General features: G+C 35.2%; 1 protein-coding gene across 3 annotated transcripts in view; it reads right to left on the bottom strand.

Annotated features, from left to right (window-relative positions):
• The window catches only part of LOC131664175 (serine hydroxymethyltransferase), a 160,797-nt gene that overhangs the window by 100,413 nt on the left and 41,250 nt on the right, over window positions 1-19,134 (bottom strand). For all 3 annotated transcript variants that reach the window (XM_058935078.1, XM_058935069.1, XM_058935064.1), the window contains exon 3: window positions 17,198-17,409. In XM_058935078.1, the coding sequence (XP_058791061.1) occupies window positions 17,198-17,409 (212 nt within the window). The remainder of the gene's footprint in view (window positions 1-17,197; window positions 17,410-19,134) is intronic.

The following is a 19,134-nucleotide window of genomic DNA, read 5'->3' as shown; positions in this document are numbered from 1 at the left end:
GATTAAACAGAAATGTTGCAAAAATGGTTCGCAGCTGTTCCAGCAAAATCCGCAAGACTTTAAGCGTCGTTTCATCACTGTAGATGAAACATGGATACATCACTACACTCCTAAGACCAAAGAATAATCTAAACAATGGGTTACCAAGGGGGAATCTACTTCGAAAAAGGCGAAGACAATTCCTTTGGCCGGGAAGGTTATGGCGACTGTTTTTTGGGATTCGCAAGGAATAATCTTCATCGACTATCTGGAAAAGGGTAAAACCAGTACAGGCGAATATTATTCTTCGTTATTGGATCATTTGAAAACCGAGTTGCTAGAGAAACGTCCACGATTGGCCCACAAAAAAGTCCTCTTCCACCACGACAATGCGTCAGCTCACGCCTCAGCAGTTGTGGCCGCAAAACTGATGAAGATAGGGTCCCAACTCGTTTCACACCCCCCCTATTCTCCAGCCTTGGCTTCGTATATTTACGACTATTATTTGTTCGACTATTATTTGTTCCCTAATATGAAAAAATGGCTGGCGGGGAAAAGATTTTATTCAAACGAGGAGGTGATTGCAGAAACGAATGCCTCTTTTACAGACTTGGACAAATCCTATTATTTGGAAGGGATTAACAAACTAGAGCAGCATTGGATGAAGTGTATAAGCCTAAAAGGAGACTATGTTGAAAAATAAAAGAGATTTATTAAAAAAAATCATGCAGTTTTTATTTTTGCACGGACTTTTCATACGACCCTCGTAATTAAATTAGACAGAAAGCAATAGATAGGGTCCCTAGGGACTAGGAGCCCTAGGAACTTTCCTTAATATAAAACCCTTCCTCAAAAAATTATAAATAATTATTATTAACAACAATAATATTTAACATGGAAGGGTTAGGCCGGGGAACCAAAGGGTTAAACCAGGGACCCCCACAAATATTTTTAATAAAAATTATTAACAATAATAATAATTATTATTAACATAAAAGGGTTAAGCCAGGGGACCAACGGGTTAAGGACTAAAGGTTCAGTGAGCTGAAACATACTTACGTTACAGCTCACTGGGACCCCCCTCCCCCCAGAGTGAACTGAAACATACATTGCTATACTACTGATAAATGTCACATGAAACAGACCAATATTATGTCAAATTTTCGCACTCCCAAAAATGACCGGCTCATAGTCATGGCCGATTTTGAACGATACTCAATTATTAAAATGAAAAAAAACTGTTTTTTAACCAATTTTTTTTCAATTGTCTTGGTATTGTTGCTATTTTGTTCTATGGCATATGCTAAGCATATTTGTGACGGGGAATCGCGGTAGGGCCATCGTTTCTACCGTCGGGCTTTCGCCGAGGTCCGCGCGCCGCACCGCAGACTGCGAGTGTGTGTGTGCATACATTCATACTAGCCTTTCTCTTTTGTTGAGGTGCGGCGCTAGGGCGAGTGGCGAAGACGGGTGAAGGCGTTAGGTGAAGAAGAGCGAGGAGGGAGAGAGAGAGAATCAGACAAAAGAGAGAAGAAAGTCAGAAAGAGAAAAGGAAGGAGTTGTGGGCGCATCCTTGCGCCGATTTCTCGGCAGTGCGTACTGATCTTTAGTGCAGGCCATCACGCGCGCCATTCTCTATCGGGAATTTCCATAAATTTAATAACGCGCATTTTGATCCGTTTAGCTCGGCGGATCATTTAGTCGTGGGAACGTACGCAACATTAATCCTGGACAGCGCTTGTGAACAACACAATATTTCTTATTCACAGAATCAAGATAATCAAGCGCAAAAGTATTGACTGAAAAAGCTTAGCAACACATATATAGTTCTGACGCTAGTTTGGGTGAAAAAGCTGCCGCTTATACTGCTAAAAATATCATGAAGACAAAAACCAAGTTTTATGTTAATTTAAACCTCAATAAAATTAAAAATAAATTGAAACCTAAATAAAACTATTCTAACTTTATTCATCGTTCAAAAACACTTTTTTATGTTCACCATTTTTTAGTAGGATGCATAATATTCAAAACACAAAATATTTTTAAAAAATAGCAATTTTTTACAAAATGATCTGCCGTATCATAGAAAAATATTAAGCATAACATTCAATAAATAATTTTGAAGCTTTAGCAAATGCCTTTTCTATCATCTTAGCTGTGTTAAAATACCTTAAGGTCATTTGAAGATCAAGTCAAACCCGTATTGTATAGGTTTCTATATTAGGTCATTGGAATATCATTTTAATGCTATCTCAAGATCGAATAGAGGAAAAGCTAAGCAAAAAAGTCCATCTACCAATTATGTAACTTTTTAAGGTCTCTGAGTTTATTTGTTCTTCAAAAATCATGTTAATAAAAAATTATGCAATTAATCGTGATTACTGCTTTTATAGATACTGAAAAGAATATATATATAAAATATGATTTCATATTATTCTAAGCTAGATTTGAGAAGAATTGCTTTTTTTTTTGGAGCACAATTAAAGACCTATCTAGTTGTAAATAATCTGTTATACAATGAACAGTAAATTGTTATATTGTCATTCTTGATTAGTCTAGATTAAACTAACTGAATTAACTTGATTATTCGATATTAACCCACATTGTTCGATAAAAACCGGCACTACTTCACACTCACAGGAAATAATATATAATAATATTTAATATATAATAATAATATATAATATATAATAATATTGTAACAGGCTGCCGTTTAACCTGTGACCTATTAATTGTATTTATCACTTCGGTCAAACGACGCCTTGTTAGCTGCGTGCCGTAAGCACGTTAACCTACCTTGTCCGGGAGTGCGCCTGCGCAGAGTTTCCTCGCCAATCCGAGTTGGGTTCCCCAACTCGCCACTTGGCGGCGCTATCGCTCTTGCTTAGCAGCGCTCCTGCGGCTCCTGCGGCCGCTGCTGGAAACTCGGTTTGCGATTCGCTTCTATCGGTATCCGCGCGATCCGTGCTACGATTCGAATAATCCGTGATACCGACTTATTCGAATCGAATGTCAACAAACATGCATTCCGGACAAACGAAAGACAAAGCAATGACTCGATTTAGAATAACTGTTGTTCACTTTATTCAAATGAATGAAATACACGGGGGATTCGCCGAGAGACTCACGCACGCAAATATATATGACAATACGCCTGGGTGGGAGAGAGAGAGAGAAAATCGCGATTGACGCGAACTAACCGCTCGCACGCTATAAATAATTTCACCGCGCACGCTGCGCGGGATCGCACGCTAACAACAATATAGAAGACGGCGCACCTACCGCGAGACAGATGAGGATAACGGTGGCCAACCGTATCCGATGCGCACGCCGCTGATTAGCTGCTCCTCTGCTCGCTAGTCTGCCGCTTCTGTTGTTGTTGTTGTTGGTGATGCTGCTGTGGGTGCGCACGTTTATTCGCACGTATACTCCGCACTCCACTCACTTCAACAAAGTCCTCGACTCCGTGGATCTCACTTGTGGAATATTATTAACGAGGGGCTCGCATTATATTTCGCGGGATGCTGAAGGACTGAGTGACACAGTCATACTGCCTACCGAACTCTCCCCTCCCGGTCATTGCCCCTACGCGCCCTCTCTCTCTCTCGAACCAATCGCGGCTATTCTGCTCAGCTGCTTATTAACCTACGCGTGTCGAACGATTTTCGGTAATCGTTGCAATATATAATATATAATAATATATAATATATAATAATATATAATATATAATAATATATAATATATAATAATATATAATATATAATAATATATAATATATAATAATATATAATATATAATAATATATAATATATAATAATTTACAGTGACCGGCACGTACTTTTGCCCACCCTGTGGCGAAATATGCCAAATTTTAAAGTTTTATATCTCAGCAAAAAAGAGTCGTATAATAAAAAACTTCACGCCATTTTAAAGGTAATAGCAAAAGCTTTAAGTAACGTAAAGATAATATTGTTTGTACTAGAATTAAGTTTTTTATGTTTAAAACATGAACTGAAACAATTTCTTTTTTTTTTTACCCATACACAATTTTATTTATTTGCTACGCAAATCAGCGGATCATTGAAAATCTAAGCAAAATTAAAAGGTTGTTCCTCTTTAAAATAAGAAGGGCAGAACTCATTTCTGATTTTTTATACAGAGATATAGCTTATTTTATAAAAAATTTTTTTTGTTTTATCATCAACTCACACCTCGATTGCTATGTTAAATAAAAAAACTTTAAAAACAAAAGTTGTTTCTTTTTTGGTAAAGAATACAAAAATAAAGTGAAAACTAAGATCTGGAATACATTTTATTTTCATTTTTTCACGCTAGCCATTTGTTTATTTTTCATATTCCTTATTTTTTTTATATTTAATTATAACCAAAAGTCTCAAACAAATTTTTAATAATAAATTTTTAGTTAAGTTTACCAATAAATAAATAAATAAATAAATAAATAAATAAATAAATGAATAATTAAATGAATAAATATAAATAATTTCTAGACACTTTTATAAAGTAATACATACTTATTATTTATTATCATATTATTGTTATGTAAATATAACTGAACTTTTTGTGTAATAAAACAAAATTTTACAAAAATAATATAATTCTTTCTTATCTATTTATTTATTTATTTATTTATTTATTTATTGGTAAACTTAACTTAAAATTCATTATTGAAAATTTGTTTGAGACTTTTGATCATTATTAAATATAAAATAAATAAATAGTTAAGAAAGTATTATATTATTTTTGTAAAATTTAGTTTTATTACAAAAAAAGTTCAATTATATTTACTGTGACGGTAAACGTCAGATTAGCGCCAACAATATAACCTAATTGCTGCCTGGGAGGGCAGCACCTACCGGGAGGGACGAAAAACGTAACGAAGGAATTCGGCCCGCAGAGCAGACGGAACGCGCGCGATTGGAATCGAACCAGTGAAGCACTGGTCATCGTCACGCTCACCCGCAACTACGACGCCGAATACTGATACGCGAGCTAGAGATCGAGTCACAGGGTGAAGCTATGATCGCCATCACGATCGCCCGCTAGTCTGCTACGCTCGTACCGATCCCCGTGCCGTTACGCTGAAAGGAATAGGAGAGGAACGCCCAGAGAGTGCCGCCAATATTCGCTGTTGCCAAAGTGCCGGATAGCTGCCAAAAAAGGAGAGAGACCTGCGACGAGAGAGAAGCGTCGCCCTCCACGAGGCCAACGGAGCGTGTGTGAGGTTTCGCCATCGAGGGCGAAACCGCGTGTATACGAGTTCGCGATCCGCGAAATAAAAACAAACAGTTTCCGCGCAGTGCGACTCTCCATCGCCCGCTTGATACGCCTGTGATATTAAGGTAAGCTGGCCAGCTTATATTCGCGGTCGCGATACAATAGCCCGAATAACTATTAATTTTCCGACATCTCAAGCGTGCATGTACTAGCTCTTCTAACAAAGAGCAGCGAGCGATCCGACACTACATGTTGTCGTTGTACGAGCACCGAAATAAACAAACACGCGGGCCGATCTGATGCAGCATATAATAGATAATAAAAGGTTCTGATCGAGTCATTAACGAATACTCTCGACTGTATTATTTCATATTGCTTCCACTCACTTTCTTGTAGGTTAATTAGATTTACTGGTTGACTGACGCCTGTCTCCCCATGCTCTCCGGATTGCGTTTTGAGCATAAATGATTACATTCGCCCTTTCAATAAAATCGCGCGAATAAAAATAATTAAACGGTGTTTACCCCGTTACATTACATAACAATAATATGATAATAAATAATAAGAATGTATTACTTTATAAAAGTGTTTAGAAATCATTTATTTCTATTTATTTATTTACTTATTTATTGTAACACGGTGGATTAGCTAGTACAAACGGGGTTTATTAAAGAACAAACTCCCACGATGCAGAGCTAACCGCCGCTCCGTTGAACACGTATAGTTATACGTGTTCAACGATTCTAAGGAATAAAGAAAAAAAAATAAAAGTTGAGGTTAAGAGAGAAAATCAGAAAGCGGGAGAGGCAGGCAGAGGGGAGGGGCGGTAAGAAGTAAAGGCAGAGACAGAAAAGGTAAGACAGGGAATAAAGGTGGGATCACGGGTAGTTATAGAGAGTCGAATTAAGGCGTTCGGGATAGAATGGAAAGATTTGTGACAACAGAAAAATTAAGAGATAAAGGTGGAAGGTTGGATAAGAAAGGCCCAGAGGAGGAAAAGAAGAAAAGAGTAAAGGTGGTGAGGGGGAGAGAGAGCGGGGAGGGGCTGAGGGAGAATAATAGAGGAGAAATGAGAGAGGCAAAGAGATGCAAGAGTGAGAGCGAGGGAAGCGAGATGGATGGAGAGGGGGGAGAAGGATTGGACAACATGATAAGAGAAGTGGGAAAAAGTAGTGGTGCAGAAGAAATAATGGAAAAGATACGGATAGACATAAGGGAATTAAGAGATGTATGGGAGGAGGAAAGGAAAGAATGGAGGCAGAGGGGAAAAGAAGAGACGAATGGTGGGAGAAGGAAAAGTTAGGAAAGAACAAGAGAGAGAGAGAAGAAAGAAAGAAAGAGACGAAAGAAGAAAGGGAAAAAGCAGAACGTAGAGAAAAGATACTGCAGGAAAAATGGGGAGAGAGGATGGACTAGTTGGAAGAGGAATGCGAGAAACTAAAAGAAAGCATAGAAGGAGGAAACAAGAAGCAAAGAGGAACAGAAGTAGGCAATAAGGAAGAATTAGAGCATATGAGAGAAAAAATGGATAGAGAAAGTAGGATAAGCAATATAGTAGTAACAGACTTAGAGGGTGAGATAAGATGGGAAAAGAAGGGAGAGGCAGAGGTCTGGTTAAGGGAGGTACTAAAAATGAAAGGAGAGATAGTGAATCTGAGAAGAATAGGAGGAACAGCGGAGAGAGATGATCGGAGAGAAAGAAGAAAAAACATGTGGCAAATTAGATGCGCGTCATGGGAACAAAAAGAAGGAATTATGAAGAAGAAAAAGAATCTGGCACAGAAAAAGATATACATAGATCAGGACTGGACGTGGAAGCAGAGAAGGATAAGAGAGGAAGTAAGACGGAAAGCGAAAGAAATAAGAAGTAAAGGTAAAGAAGTAAAGGTGTGGCATAACGGGGTGAAATCAGAGGAAGAAGAATGGTGGTGGAGCGAGAGAGAGGGAAAAATGGTAGGAAAGGGGGTGGAAGGGTTTCGAAAACAATAGGGATAAAAGAGAGAGAGAGAAGAGAAGGGAGAGAGAGGGGAGAAAGGCAGTAAAAATACTATTCTGGAACGTGGCGGGGGTGAGGAGCATGGAGGAAGACGACTGGGAATATGTTAGAGAATTCGACATAATAGGGCTAACGGAAACCTGGGTGAAGAGGCAAGGGGCAAGAACTGGTGTGGAGAAACAACTGAAAGGGTACAGCATAGAGTGGAGGGACTCAAGAAGAGAAGGAAGAAGGGGAGAGAAATATGGGGAGGAATAATGGCGGTAAGAGAGAGGAAAGGGATGAATAAGGTAGAATGGAAGAAAGAAAGGACAAGTGAGGTAATAGTAGGAGAAATAAAGATCGGAGGGAGGGAATACATGATAGCATCGGTGTATATGCAACATGAGAAGAAGGAAAACTATGAATACCTAAGTGAAGAGATAGAGGAGAATAGAGGAAAAACAATAATTATAGGAGGAGACTTCAACGCAAGAACAGCAAACGAAGGAAGGGAATGGGAGACAGAAGAAAACCTAGAAGAAATTAAGGCCAAGGATAAAGTGTTAAACGCAGAGGGAGAAGAAATGATAAAATGGCTAGGAGAAATGGGCTTAGTGATAACGAATGGGAGAAAAGAAGAAGATGAAGAGGGAGAAATAACATATATAGGAGCGAGAGGAATGTCAACGATAGACTATGTAGTAGGTAACGAGGAAGGTGATGAGGCGATAAAAAAGGTTTAAATAAAGGAGAGGGTAAAGTCGGACCACTTACCAATAGAGGTGGAACTGGGAGACAAAATAGCGGAAGAACGAATGATAGACGACTGGAGTGAAGAAGGTATAAAGGAGTATCAGAGATGGATAGACGGAATAGGGGGAACAGATAAATCGAAAGATATAAAAAATAGAGTGAAGAACGCAGTTGTAAAAAAGAAGATAACGAAAAAAAAAGGATCAAAAAAAAAGCTGGTGGAGAAAAGAATGTAAGGCAAAAAGGGATAGGGTGATGGCAGAGTTAAATAAGGTAAGAAAAGGGGAAGAAGACAGAGGCAAATACTTAGAAGCAAAGAGAGAATACAGAGAGGAAATAAGAAAAGCAAAAGTAGATGAAGGGAAAAGAGTGGCAGAAGAAATAAGAACAGATAAGACGAGAAGAAAATTCTGGGAGAAAGTAAATGGCAATAGGAAGAAAAGAATTCGATTAGACGAAAATATAGGAAAAGAAGAATGGATAAAGCACTTCAAGGAACAATTGGGAGAGAAAGAACAGGAAGAAAGTAAAGGGGAAGAAACCGAAGACAGCGAAGGAGAGGAAGGTGAAGAAATCAAAGAAAGAGAAATAAAAGAGGTAATAAGAAAAATGAAAAAGAAAAAGGCGACAGGAGAAGATGGTATAGCAAATGAAGCGTGGGTGGAAGGCACGGAAGGCTTGATAAAAGATATGACAAAATGCTTAAATGGAATATGGAACGGAGAAGGATATCCGGAAGAATGGAGGAAGGGAATAATAGTACCAATATATAAGAAAGGGAGGAAAGAGGAAGTAGGAAACTATAAAGGAATAACGCTGATGGATACGGGATATAAAATATATGCGGAAATACTGAGAAAAAAGCTGGCAAGAGAACTAGAAGCTAAAGAAACGCTAAGTGATACGCAGATGGGATTTAGGAAGAAAAGAGGAACAATGGACGCGATATTTATATTAAAAACAATAATACGGAAGGAAATAAGGGAAAAAGGAGGAAAACTGTTCGTATTCTTTGCAGACATGAAAGCCGCTTTTGATAAAATAAAGAGGAAGAAAATATGGGAAACAATGAAAGAGAAAGGGATAAATAGAAAAATTAGGAAAAGAATAGAAGAAATATACAAGAAAACAGGGAGTAAGGTAAAAGTTGGAGGAGAAATAATTGGGGAGTTTGAGACTTACAAAGGCGTAAGGGAAGGGTGCCCTTTGAGCGCTACGCTATTTAATCTTGCCTTTGCCGACTTGGAAGTGAAGATCAAGCAGGTGCAGAAAGGAGGGGTAGTGATAGGAAGGAAGAAAATATGGACATTAAAATACGCAGATGATATAGTGATGATGGCAAAGAGTGAAAGTGAAATGAAAGCAATGCTGAAAAAATTAAAAAGATACCTGGAAGAAAGGGGGTTAGAGTTAAATGCAGGAAAATCAAAGATGATGAAATGCAGGAGAGGAGGAGGAAGCGGGAAGGAAGTAGAATTCGAATGGGAAGATGAGAAGATAGAGATGGTGAAAGAGTACAACTACTTAGGATATGTGATAAGCAGAAATAACGGAAATAAAAAGCAGATAAAGAAGGTAGAAGGGAAAATAAATATGGGACTCGGAAAGTTATGGGGGCTAGGAGAAAAGCTATTTAGAGAAAACTGGGATCTAAGGATGAACCTGTTCGACGCACGTGATTATGTATGGAGCAGAAATCTCGGGATGGAAGAGATATGAGGAAATAGAGATACTACAACTAAAATAAATAAAGTGGATATTAGGATTAGATAAAAACACGCCAAGTTACCTAATACGATGGGAAACAGGAAGACAAGAAATGAAAGAAACAGCATTAGAAAGAGCAATGAAGTATGAAAACAAAATAAGAGAAGAAAGAGATGGCTTAATAAGAAAAGAAGCATGGAGAGAATTAAAGAAAAGGGAAAGAAATAAAAAAGATAAAAAGGGTAAGGAGGAGAGAGAGGAAAGGCTGGAAAAAAGTAAAATATACAGAGAGAGAGAAGAGGGAGATGAAATGAGGGAAGAGTTTTGGGAAGAAATAAGAGATGAGCTAAAGAAAAAAGATGAAAAAGAACTAGAAGAAAAGCTAGAAAAATCAAGATACATAAACGAGTGGAAAGAGCTGAAAGAAGAAATGAAAAGGTATAGGTTAAAGGAAATTCAAGGAGAGGAAAGAATAAAAGGCCTGCAAATAAGGGAAAGGTTTAGGTTAGGTAATGAAACGAGAGGAAGCAGGTATTAGCAAGACTCGCGGACACATCTACACACACATACATACACACACATACACACAAAACACAAACATACGCGCAAACATAAACATACACATGCACACACACACAAGACACAAGTAAAAGCAACTACACAAGCGAGAGGAAGCAGGTATTGGAGGATGGAGCAAAATGGAAAAGAAGAAGAATCGAAGAAGAGAAAGGAAAAGGTAAACTAGAAGGCAAATCATAAGATACTAAGGAAAAATAAGTGAGGTTGAGGAAAGGAAAGGCAGAGGGAGCAATAGGAAACAAGAAAAAGGTGTCAAAGCCTTAATAAGGAGAAAGATAGATGAAATGATTAGCAAGAAGGAGAGCAAAAGCAAAGGAAAGGCAAGGGTGAAAAGGCAAAAGAAAGTAATAAAGGAAAAGCTGAAAAGAAAACAGAAGAGCGGAAAAGATCTTGGAGAGAGAAAGAGTAAGAGAAGATTAATCAGAAGAAAAATGAGAAGAAAAGAGGAACAGGCAGGCGCAGAAGATAGGGACACAAGAGTTGCAGACACACCTACAAAGGCACATATTTACACAACACATACGCACACACACGCACGCGCGCACTTACACACACACACACACAAAACACATACATAATCAACTACACAAACTGGATACGAGACACAAATAGTAATTTAAGAAATGTAAACCAAATGTAACATATAAGTTGTAAATAAATAAACTAACTAAACATATTATAAATTATAAAAACCAAAGGAAACTCTAGTGGAATTTTTTTTTTATACTTTTATCAGTTCTTTCCACTTCAGATCGTGGTGTACACAGCTTGCATTTGAAATGATAGAAAAAATTTTAGAATCCTTTACTGTAACGTAGTTTATGCCACTATTTACTTCGTGAGTTACTACATAAGTACCACGCTCAGTTTTTTTATCGACGGCATGTTTTTCTTTTAAAGTATCAAGTTCGGAAACTACTTCTTGTTTGTTAGCTTTCTGCTTTGTTTGCTTGCCTGCTTTCAAAGTTGATTTTTTCTTTGTTAGATTATTTATTTTATTTTTTACATTTTTTGCATTATTTTTTTTTCGTTGCTTTCGTATATTTTTCTTTTACTTTTTTAGCTGCTTGTTTTTTAGCAGTTTGTTTTTTAGCAGGTTGTTTTTTAGCTGTTTGTTTGTTAGTCAATCTTTTAACAGTTTAAACTTCATTTGAAATTAGAGACTTTGTTTTTCTTTTATTTTTCTCTTGATTAGAAGCTAATAATTCTTTGAATATATCTTTAGTAAAAACTCGCTCGTCTCTTACTGTCCCAGTTGCTCTGAGACCATGTTATTTCAATCGTATGAGTAAATCAGGTGAACTAAAATAATTGTCAAAACTGACGTGGTATTTCAAAATTTCATCTGCCGACTTTCTCTGAAAAAATTCTTTTAACATTTTTATCACTACTCTAGAACTCAAAGCACATTTTTCTTCGCTACTTGAATCGTGACCACAGTAAACATCAAAATCTAATAAATATCCCTAAATTGTACAAAGCGCCCAAAGCTTTATTCCAAATCGTACAGGTTTATTTCTTATAAATTGTTTAAGTATGGTACGACCAAAAAATTTAACCATCATCTCATCGATCGAAAGGGCAGAACAAAAAAAATCAAATTGCTGAATATTTTTTCGAAAAATGTTTATTATTTTTCTGACTCTCCATACTCTATCTGCATCATTTCTATCTTCTTTTTATTCATTTTAAATTTATTTTTTATATTTTCAAATTTATTACGCGACATGGTTTCAGAAACTGTATCGGAATGGTACAAAGAATCGTTATACCAATAATCCCTATAACATTTACAACTGTTGATAATAGAAAACATAACTATCCCAATGAATTTATTCAAATCATCAGTATCAATATCTAAATCATTTTCAGCACTTGCTTCAATTATATAATCTTTTATTTCATTTGAAAAAAATAACTCAAACAACTCATCGCATGTTTTTTCACGCAAATTATTTTTTATCTCCTCATCCAAAAATATTTCTAATTTTGGTATCGAATCATAAAATTTTTCTCCATCTTTCCATACATACTCATGTGAAGGTTCTAGTTTTTTATTTGAAGAAATGAGGGATTTGTCAACTATTTGATACCCTTCTGGACAATTGCGTCCTTCAATAATCTGAACACTCTCAGCTGAATCGTTTTCATTGTTTGATTCATCTTCACTTCCAATATCATCAGGAATTACAGCAACGTTTCTAAATAAACTTTCGGGTAAATTAGATAACGTTTTATCTGTTCCGTCAACATGATCGGAATCTAAATCCATAAGCTCAGTAGTTTGAACAGTAATGCTACTGTCGGATTACTTTGCGTTTTTCTTTGGCATACTTTACACCAGATGTTATTTTGTAAAGCTATTCAAAATTATAATATTATGAAGTTCAAAAATATTATAATAAATCAATCGCAGTAATAGTCGAAGTTTTTATATAAACTATTATTATTGTAATACAATAGTAATATAAATTTTGTAGTTTATTTTTTTTAAGTATACAAATTTGCGGAAAATATCAGGTACCTATATTGATTTAGGATTGCAGATTTTACTGCAGGTACAAAAAAATGACTGTTCGCCACCTCGCGGCCGTTTTATAAGTGAAATATGATTTAAAATAATTTTATTGTAACTTTTATTATTTAGAAAATTAATGAATGCTAAACCTGTGGATTTTCGCTAGAAAAATATATTTATAAAATAAATTAAGTTTATCAGATATTTCGAGTGCTCGATATTGATTTTCGATGCAAGAATTTTCAAAAAGTAACATAAAATATCAAATCAGCACCCTTAAAAATGCAAAGAGAATGTATTTTGGCGAAAAACTTTGATTTTTTGAAATAATTCAATTTGGCAGCCATTATGAATGCGCCATATTTATTTTCGGTGCAAGAATTTTCAAAAATCAACACCAGATATCAAATCAGCACCCTCAAAAACACAAGAAATATAAATTTTCTTATTTTCCTTCATTTTTCAGAATTTTTCAATTTTTCGTCAGCTATTTTGAATTTTGGATTTTCAAAAATATCAATAATCGATAACAGAAGTCCTACAACCATACTGATAGTGAAATAAAATTGTTTAGTATGTATACGTTACATACTTTACTCGAAAAAAAAAGAAAATTCAGTTAAAATAAAAAATGAAATTTTCATTAAGTTTGAGCAGCCATATTGTTTTTGGATCGCTAAATTTTGATTCTACCCATTTTACAAGACGATAAACCAATCGGTAGTCTCATGGTCGATTGGGAAGAAATGGGTTAAGTCACCTGACTTGTGATACTCGATCTATCTTAGGTGTGAGAGACCTAATGTTTATTCCAACTTATCCCCTAGATGAAATCGGTTTAAAATTTAACCCCTGATAGATCCGTTAAACTAATAGGAAACGAAATAACATAATGCGACGAATAAAATTAATATCGTTTATGACTAGAAAATTACAGTCTTTGATGAGCTGAAAGACTAACGCACGTGAATAGGATTTACAATTTATAACAATAATACGGGAAGAGAGAGAGAGGGAATTCAAGATTCTACCACGAAAACTAACACTCGGCGTGAACACACAAACGGTCGTGATAGACAAAATACTCTCGTTAGTATTTTGTCGCGCAGAAAAAGGAAGGTGCACCTACCCTACGGTGCCTTTACGGTGATCAGTTGTAATTGTTGAAGAAATTCTTCACAGCCAATGGTTTTGTCTCTGGTAAGGCTGCGCCGGTTCATCTCGCTATCAATCTGCTGTTGTTTTGCTTGACGGTTTAGTTGCTGCTGCTTTTAATCAGCTTCCTCGGTATCATTCGCGCACGTATCCAAAATCCCAGGAAACAACTTTATATAGCAAAACGGCGAAACACTGAAAACTAATTGACGTTACTTTCACAAGTAACAGCTGAGGCTTAACTGAATCTTTGAACTCTCGCGCGCCCCCTCTCTCTCTTAGACGTTCGCTCTAGCATCGCGAGTGCTACCGAGTCTCGAACGTATCGATTGATCGAATCGACTACCGTTGCATTATTAAGTTATTGGTAAACTTAACTAAAAATTAGTTTGAGACTTTTGGTTATAATTAAATATCAAAAAAATAAGGAATATGAAAAATAAACAAATGGCTAGCGTGAAAAAATGAAAATAAAATGTATTCCAGATCTTAGTTTTCACTTTATTTTTGTATTCTTTACCAAAAAAGAAACAACTTTTGTTTTTAAAGTTTTTTTATTCAACATAGCAATTGAGATGTGAGCTGATGAAAAAACAAAAAAAATTTTTTATAAAATAAGCTATATCTCTGTATAAAAAATCAGAAATGAGTTCTGCCCTTCTTATTTTAAAGAGGAACAATCCACCTTTTAATTTTGCTTAGATTTTCAATGATCCGCTGATTTGCGTAGCAAATAAATAAAATTGTGTATGGGTAAAAAAAAAAGAAATTATTTCAGTTCATGTTTTAAACATAAAAAACTTAATTCTAGTACAAACAATATTATCTTTACGTTACTTAAAGCTTTTGCTATTACCTTTAAAATGGCGTGAAGTTTTTTATTCTACGACTCTTTTTTGCTGAGATATAAAACTTCAAAGTTTGGCAAATTTACCCTCAAAGTGCCACAAAATCGTGCGATGCCTATTTCTTCGAAATTATGTACAGACTGGTTGTCTCAAAACTGCAAACAGCGACAAAAAGTTCGGTATGCCTACTCAAGTCCTTGTTCGTCTGGTTGTGTGACCGATGGCCAGAGCCGTACGCTACAGCTAGGGGGAGTGAGTACCGCGTTTTCCCAAAGCTGTTTCAGCCACTAGAAAGTTTTTGACTGCGATTCGAGGCAGCCAAGGACTGCTTTGAGATCGCTCAGTGACCTACGAGCAAGACTGAGGATAGGAATAACTCGGAAAATTTTAAGACCCCGCCCTCGTGCGTAAAGGGTAAGAGGTCCATCTGGGAGGGACGGTTGCAGAGGAGAACTAACCATTCTAGAGAGAGTCAGTCATGCTTCGACAGCGAGAGAGAAAAGAAAGACTTCTCCATCTGTGTATACAAGTGCGAGCGAAACTAAAGTCTGTTCTGCTGTGCAGTGCGTCCGCGTGAGTTTCACACGTGACACAACTTCTCTGTTGTACGGCATAATATCGAAGTGTTGATGCGCATGTGCGCAAAATAAAAGATTGTTCACTAATATTTGAATTGTCAATAATTTAATTACTTGCTCACGTCCCCAACAAATGAGCAAATTTATACTTCTGCAAAAAGCCCCTTTCATGCTGGGTTGCTTTCATAATGTTGTTTTCGCAAATTTGCATAATCCTAAAATAAGTTTTCCTGTGAAATCGCAAACGTGAAGTGAAAAGTTTATAATATAAAAAATTGCATTGAAAACGCTGAATTTCATAATATAAATTGCTTCTCGAGAAAAAATCACCTTACAAAGTTATAAACAAATGAAATTAATTAAACGAAGAGGACAAAATTGAAAATAAAATCATAGAAATTTTTTACATAAATTATTATTTATGACATACGGAACACATTATTCAAAATCAGTTTACCAATTTAACAGATAGAATTTAAATGATAATCAAATAACGAATTCACAAGTTATTTCTTTTGCAAATATAAAATTGACAACCAGATAACAATCGTCTTTACTAATTTTACAAATACGTACAGTTGAATCGGTATCTTTCAACGTAAATTTAAATTTAAAAAAAAATTCTTGCTTCTCTTTTTTGAGATGCTAGTTTCGCTGTATGATATTTTAAATTCATATTACATTTGTTCATAACAAATTTATTCATGATTTATCCCTGTAAATTAAATTTCACTTAGAATTTTTTACTTAATACTCATAACAAGTTCAGATTCAAAATCAGCGCATCAAATTTAACTGAAAGTGTTTTTGTTCATTGAATAAGCTTGAAATCACATATTTAGTATTATTAAACAATGGATTTCGCATAGATATGACGTCACGCTCCTTACATGGTAATGATTTTGATCAAGCGTTTTAACACATCTAAGCGTATATGTAAGGTAGTGCCATAGTTTTGATAGCACTTTTCCTCATTTTCGAGTGTGTAGCGGGTTGCTGTTATGCAGTTGTGATAGGACAAACAGTGATAACACACGTATACAAACAATAGATCATTTTTTATATCATAAGCCATCTATGGTATTTCCGAAGGATTTTGACACGCTGAATTCAAATGTGGTGTCAGAATTGTTCCATCACGTCAGGTTTTTGAGATATTCTAACCTAAAAGTGCAAAAAGTACTGTTTTTTAACATTTGAAGTTATGTAGCATCGTAAATAAATTTTGTCACAGAAAACTATTTAAAGCATCTTAAAGTACAAATTTTCCCCTTCAGGACTTCACGGAATAGTTTGAGTCTACCCCTCAATACGCCCATTTTCAACATTAAAACCGTTCCCAGTACGCGTGCTACGCAGTTAACTCAGACTACACTACATAACTAAATGTACTGTATCGACTTTATTCTATAAGATCTCTTTATTGAGCTTATTCACTAGATTAACATATTGGAACATTTTATCTATTAGCTACTTATTAGCTGATGCGCAAGACGAAACAGTACTCTATAAAATGATCACCTGCTCATCTAATTTAATAGTATTTGACCAAAGAATTTTCATGCTTATTACATCTCCAATTTTTTCATCATGTAAAGGTACCTAATTTAATCCGATAATTATATTTATTATATATTATAAATAATCGGTTAATATTTATACAACACAATTGTATTTGTACACTGAATAAAACGATATGCATAATAGAACAATTATCATCAGATTGTCGTCGTCCTACAAACAATCGTCATCTTAATTAATAAAATCTAATGTTTTACGTAAGTATTATTCTCTATATAAAAGGGTAGTTATATATGTTATGTTCCAAAAACAGGTAAATATATAATGTATAATTTAAATTACATACCATGTGTCAAATGTCCGCCATCCGGAAGATCTAAACCCATAATACGACCATGAGGCTCCAATAAACCAGTATAGACTGCAAAATTTGCTGGACTTCCCGAATAAGGCTGTACATTGCAACCCCAATTTTCTGAGGATAAACGAAAAGCTTCTAAACACCGTTTCTGAGCTAGTAATTCGATTTCATCTATAAATTCATTGCCTCCGTAATATCTAAAATTTATATGTAAATTGAATTGGTCATTCATAGGATTTGATATTTGTGAACTAGACTCAATATTTTGGATATTCAATTAAGATTATACAATGCCGGCCAATTATTTTTGCCCACCCAAAACGAAATTGTTCCCAACTTAGAAGTTTTATATGTTGGTCAACAATGAGCGTACAGAAACCAGCAGAAACAAGCATTTGAAAGCTCGTAAAAAGTGCTTATATGTCATTTGAAAGCTTTTTTTAAGAGATCTTTTTAAGAGTTTTCAAATGACATATACTCGTACATCAAATGCGATTAATGCCTTGCTCTAACTTTTTCCAACGATAATTTCAATTTGAAAATTCCTTTTTGCCCATCTTTGATTCTGGCCTGTATCGTCAAAAAAAAATCTTAGCAAAATTTGAGATACGTTATTTTTTAGCTTTTTCCAAGCGCCATTTAAAACTCTCATTGTAAATTCGAAATCGTCGAATACAACGCGCACAATTGAGTTTTTACTGGAAATTGAACAATTTTTACAAATTTGAAATATATCGGTAAATTCGAGGGATAGAAACATATTTAACTTAAAGAAAATGTTTGCTAATAAGAATTTTTCCAGATTTTTCTCGAAAAAAAAAATTAATTTTTTTATGTGATGTTAATGTACGTAGTAACATTTATTCTGAAACTAATTGCCAACATTTTTTAAATACTTTCTTTAATCAATTTATCTAGGGAGCAGCGTGTAATAATTGAGGCCTTGCACAAACTTAATAAAAGTAATCGCCCAATTGCATCTATTCTAAAAATTCACTGACGTAGTGTGGATTATAATATATGTAAATTACTTGAGCATGATAACACTAAAAATATACATAGGTGAAGAAGACCAAGAGTAACAACCAAGTAAAATGATAATTATATAGCACAAGTTAATTTACGCGATAGATGATTAACTGCTACTCAAATCAAATCTCAAGTTCAAGCTAATTTGAAAATGAAAATACGTGAAACAACTATCAAAATAAGACTTCGATAACATGGTCTTTTTGGTCCAGTTGCTGTGAAAAAATCTTTACTTCGAGAAGTTAACAGAAATAAAAGTTTATTTTGGGCTAGAAAATATATACATTGGACTACAACTGATTGGAAAAAAGTTCTATGGAATGTCTAGTCTAAATTCGGAACATTTGGAAACAAACGATAAATTTATGTGCGTCGAAGAGCGAATGAAAAATTTTCAGAAAATTGTATTGTGCCCACAGTTAAACATGGTGGCGGATCTATAATGGTTTGGGGATGTTTTGGGGGTTATCATATTGGCGACCTTATAAAAATAAATAGAATTTAAAAAAAAATGGCTATCACAATAGTATTCAAAGGCATACCGTTCTTTCAGGAACTAAAATAATTGGCTCTAATTTTATATTCGAACAAGACAATGATCCAAAGCAAACATTTAACCTTTGTAAGAATTACCTAAAGAGTCTTGAAGAAAGAGAAAAACTTAAATGGTATGGTTTGGCCTCCCCAATCTCTAGATTTAAATCCTTATTAAATAGTTATCGGAAGTACTTGGTCGTACTGTAAGAAAAGTATGCTCTACATCACGGACACATCTATGGGCTGTATTGCAAGAAGTATTGAATACAATCTCAGAAAATACGCTGAACAAGCTTGTCAACAGAATGCCTAGAATTTGCCGAGTATTTATTAGAAGTAAATGTAGACACTGTGAT

Source organism: Phymastichus coffea, unplaced genomic scaffold, assembly GCF_024137745.1.
Source record: "Phymastichus coffea isolate CEN01 unplaced genomic scaffold, Cenicafe_Pcof_1.1 PCOF00003, whole genome shotgun sequence".
Lineage (NCBI taxonomy): Eukaryota > Metazoa > Arthropoda > Insecta > Hymenoptera > Eulophidae > Phymastichus > Phymastichus coffea.
The sequence above is the reverse complement of the archived record's forward strand: the minus strand, read 5'-3'. Positions and strand labels throughout refer to the sequence as shown.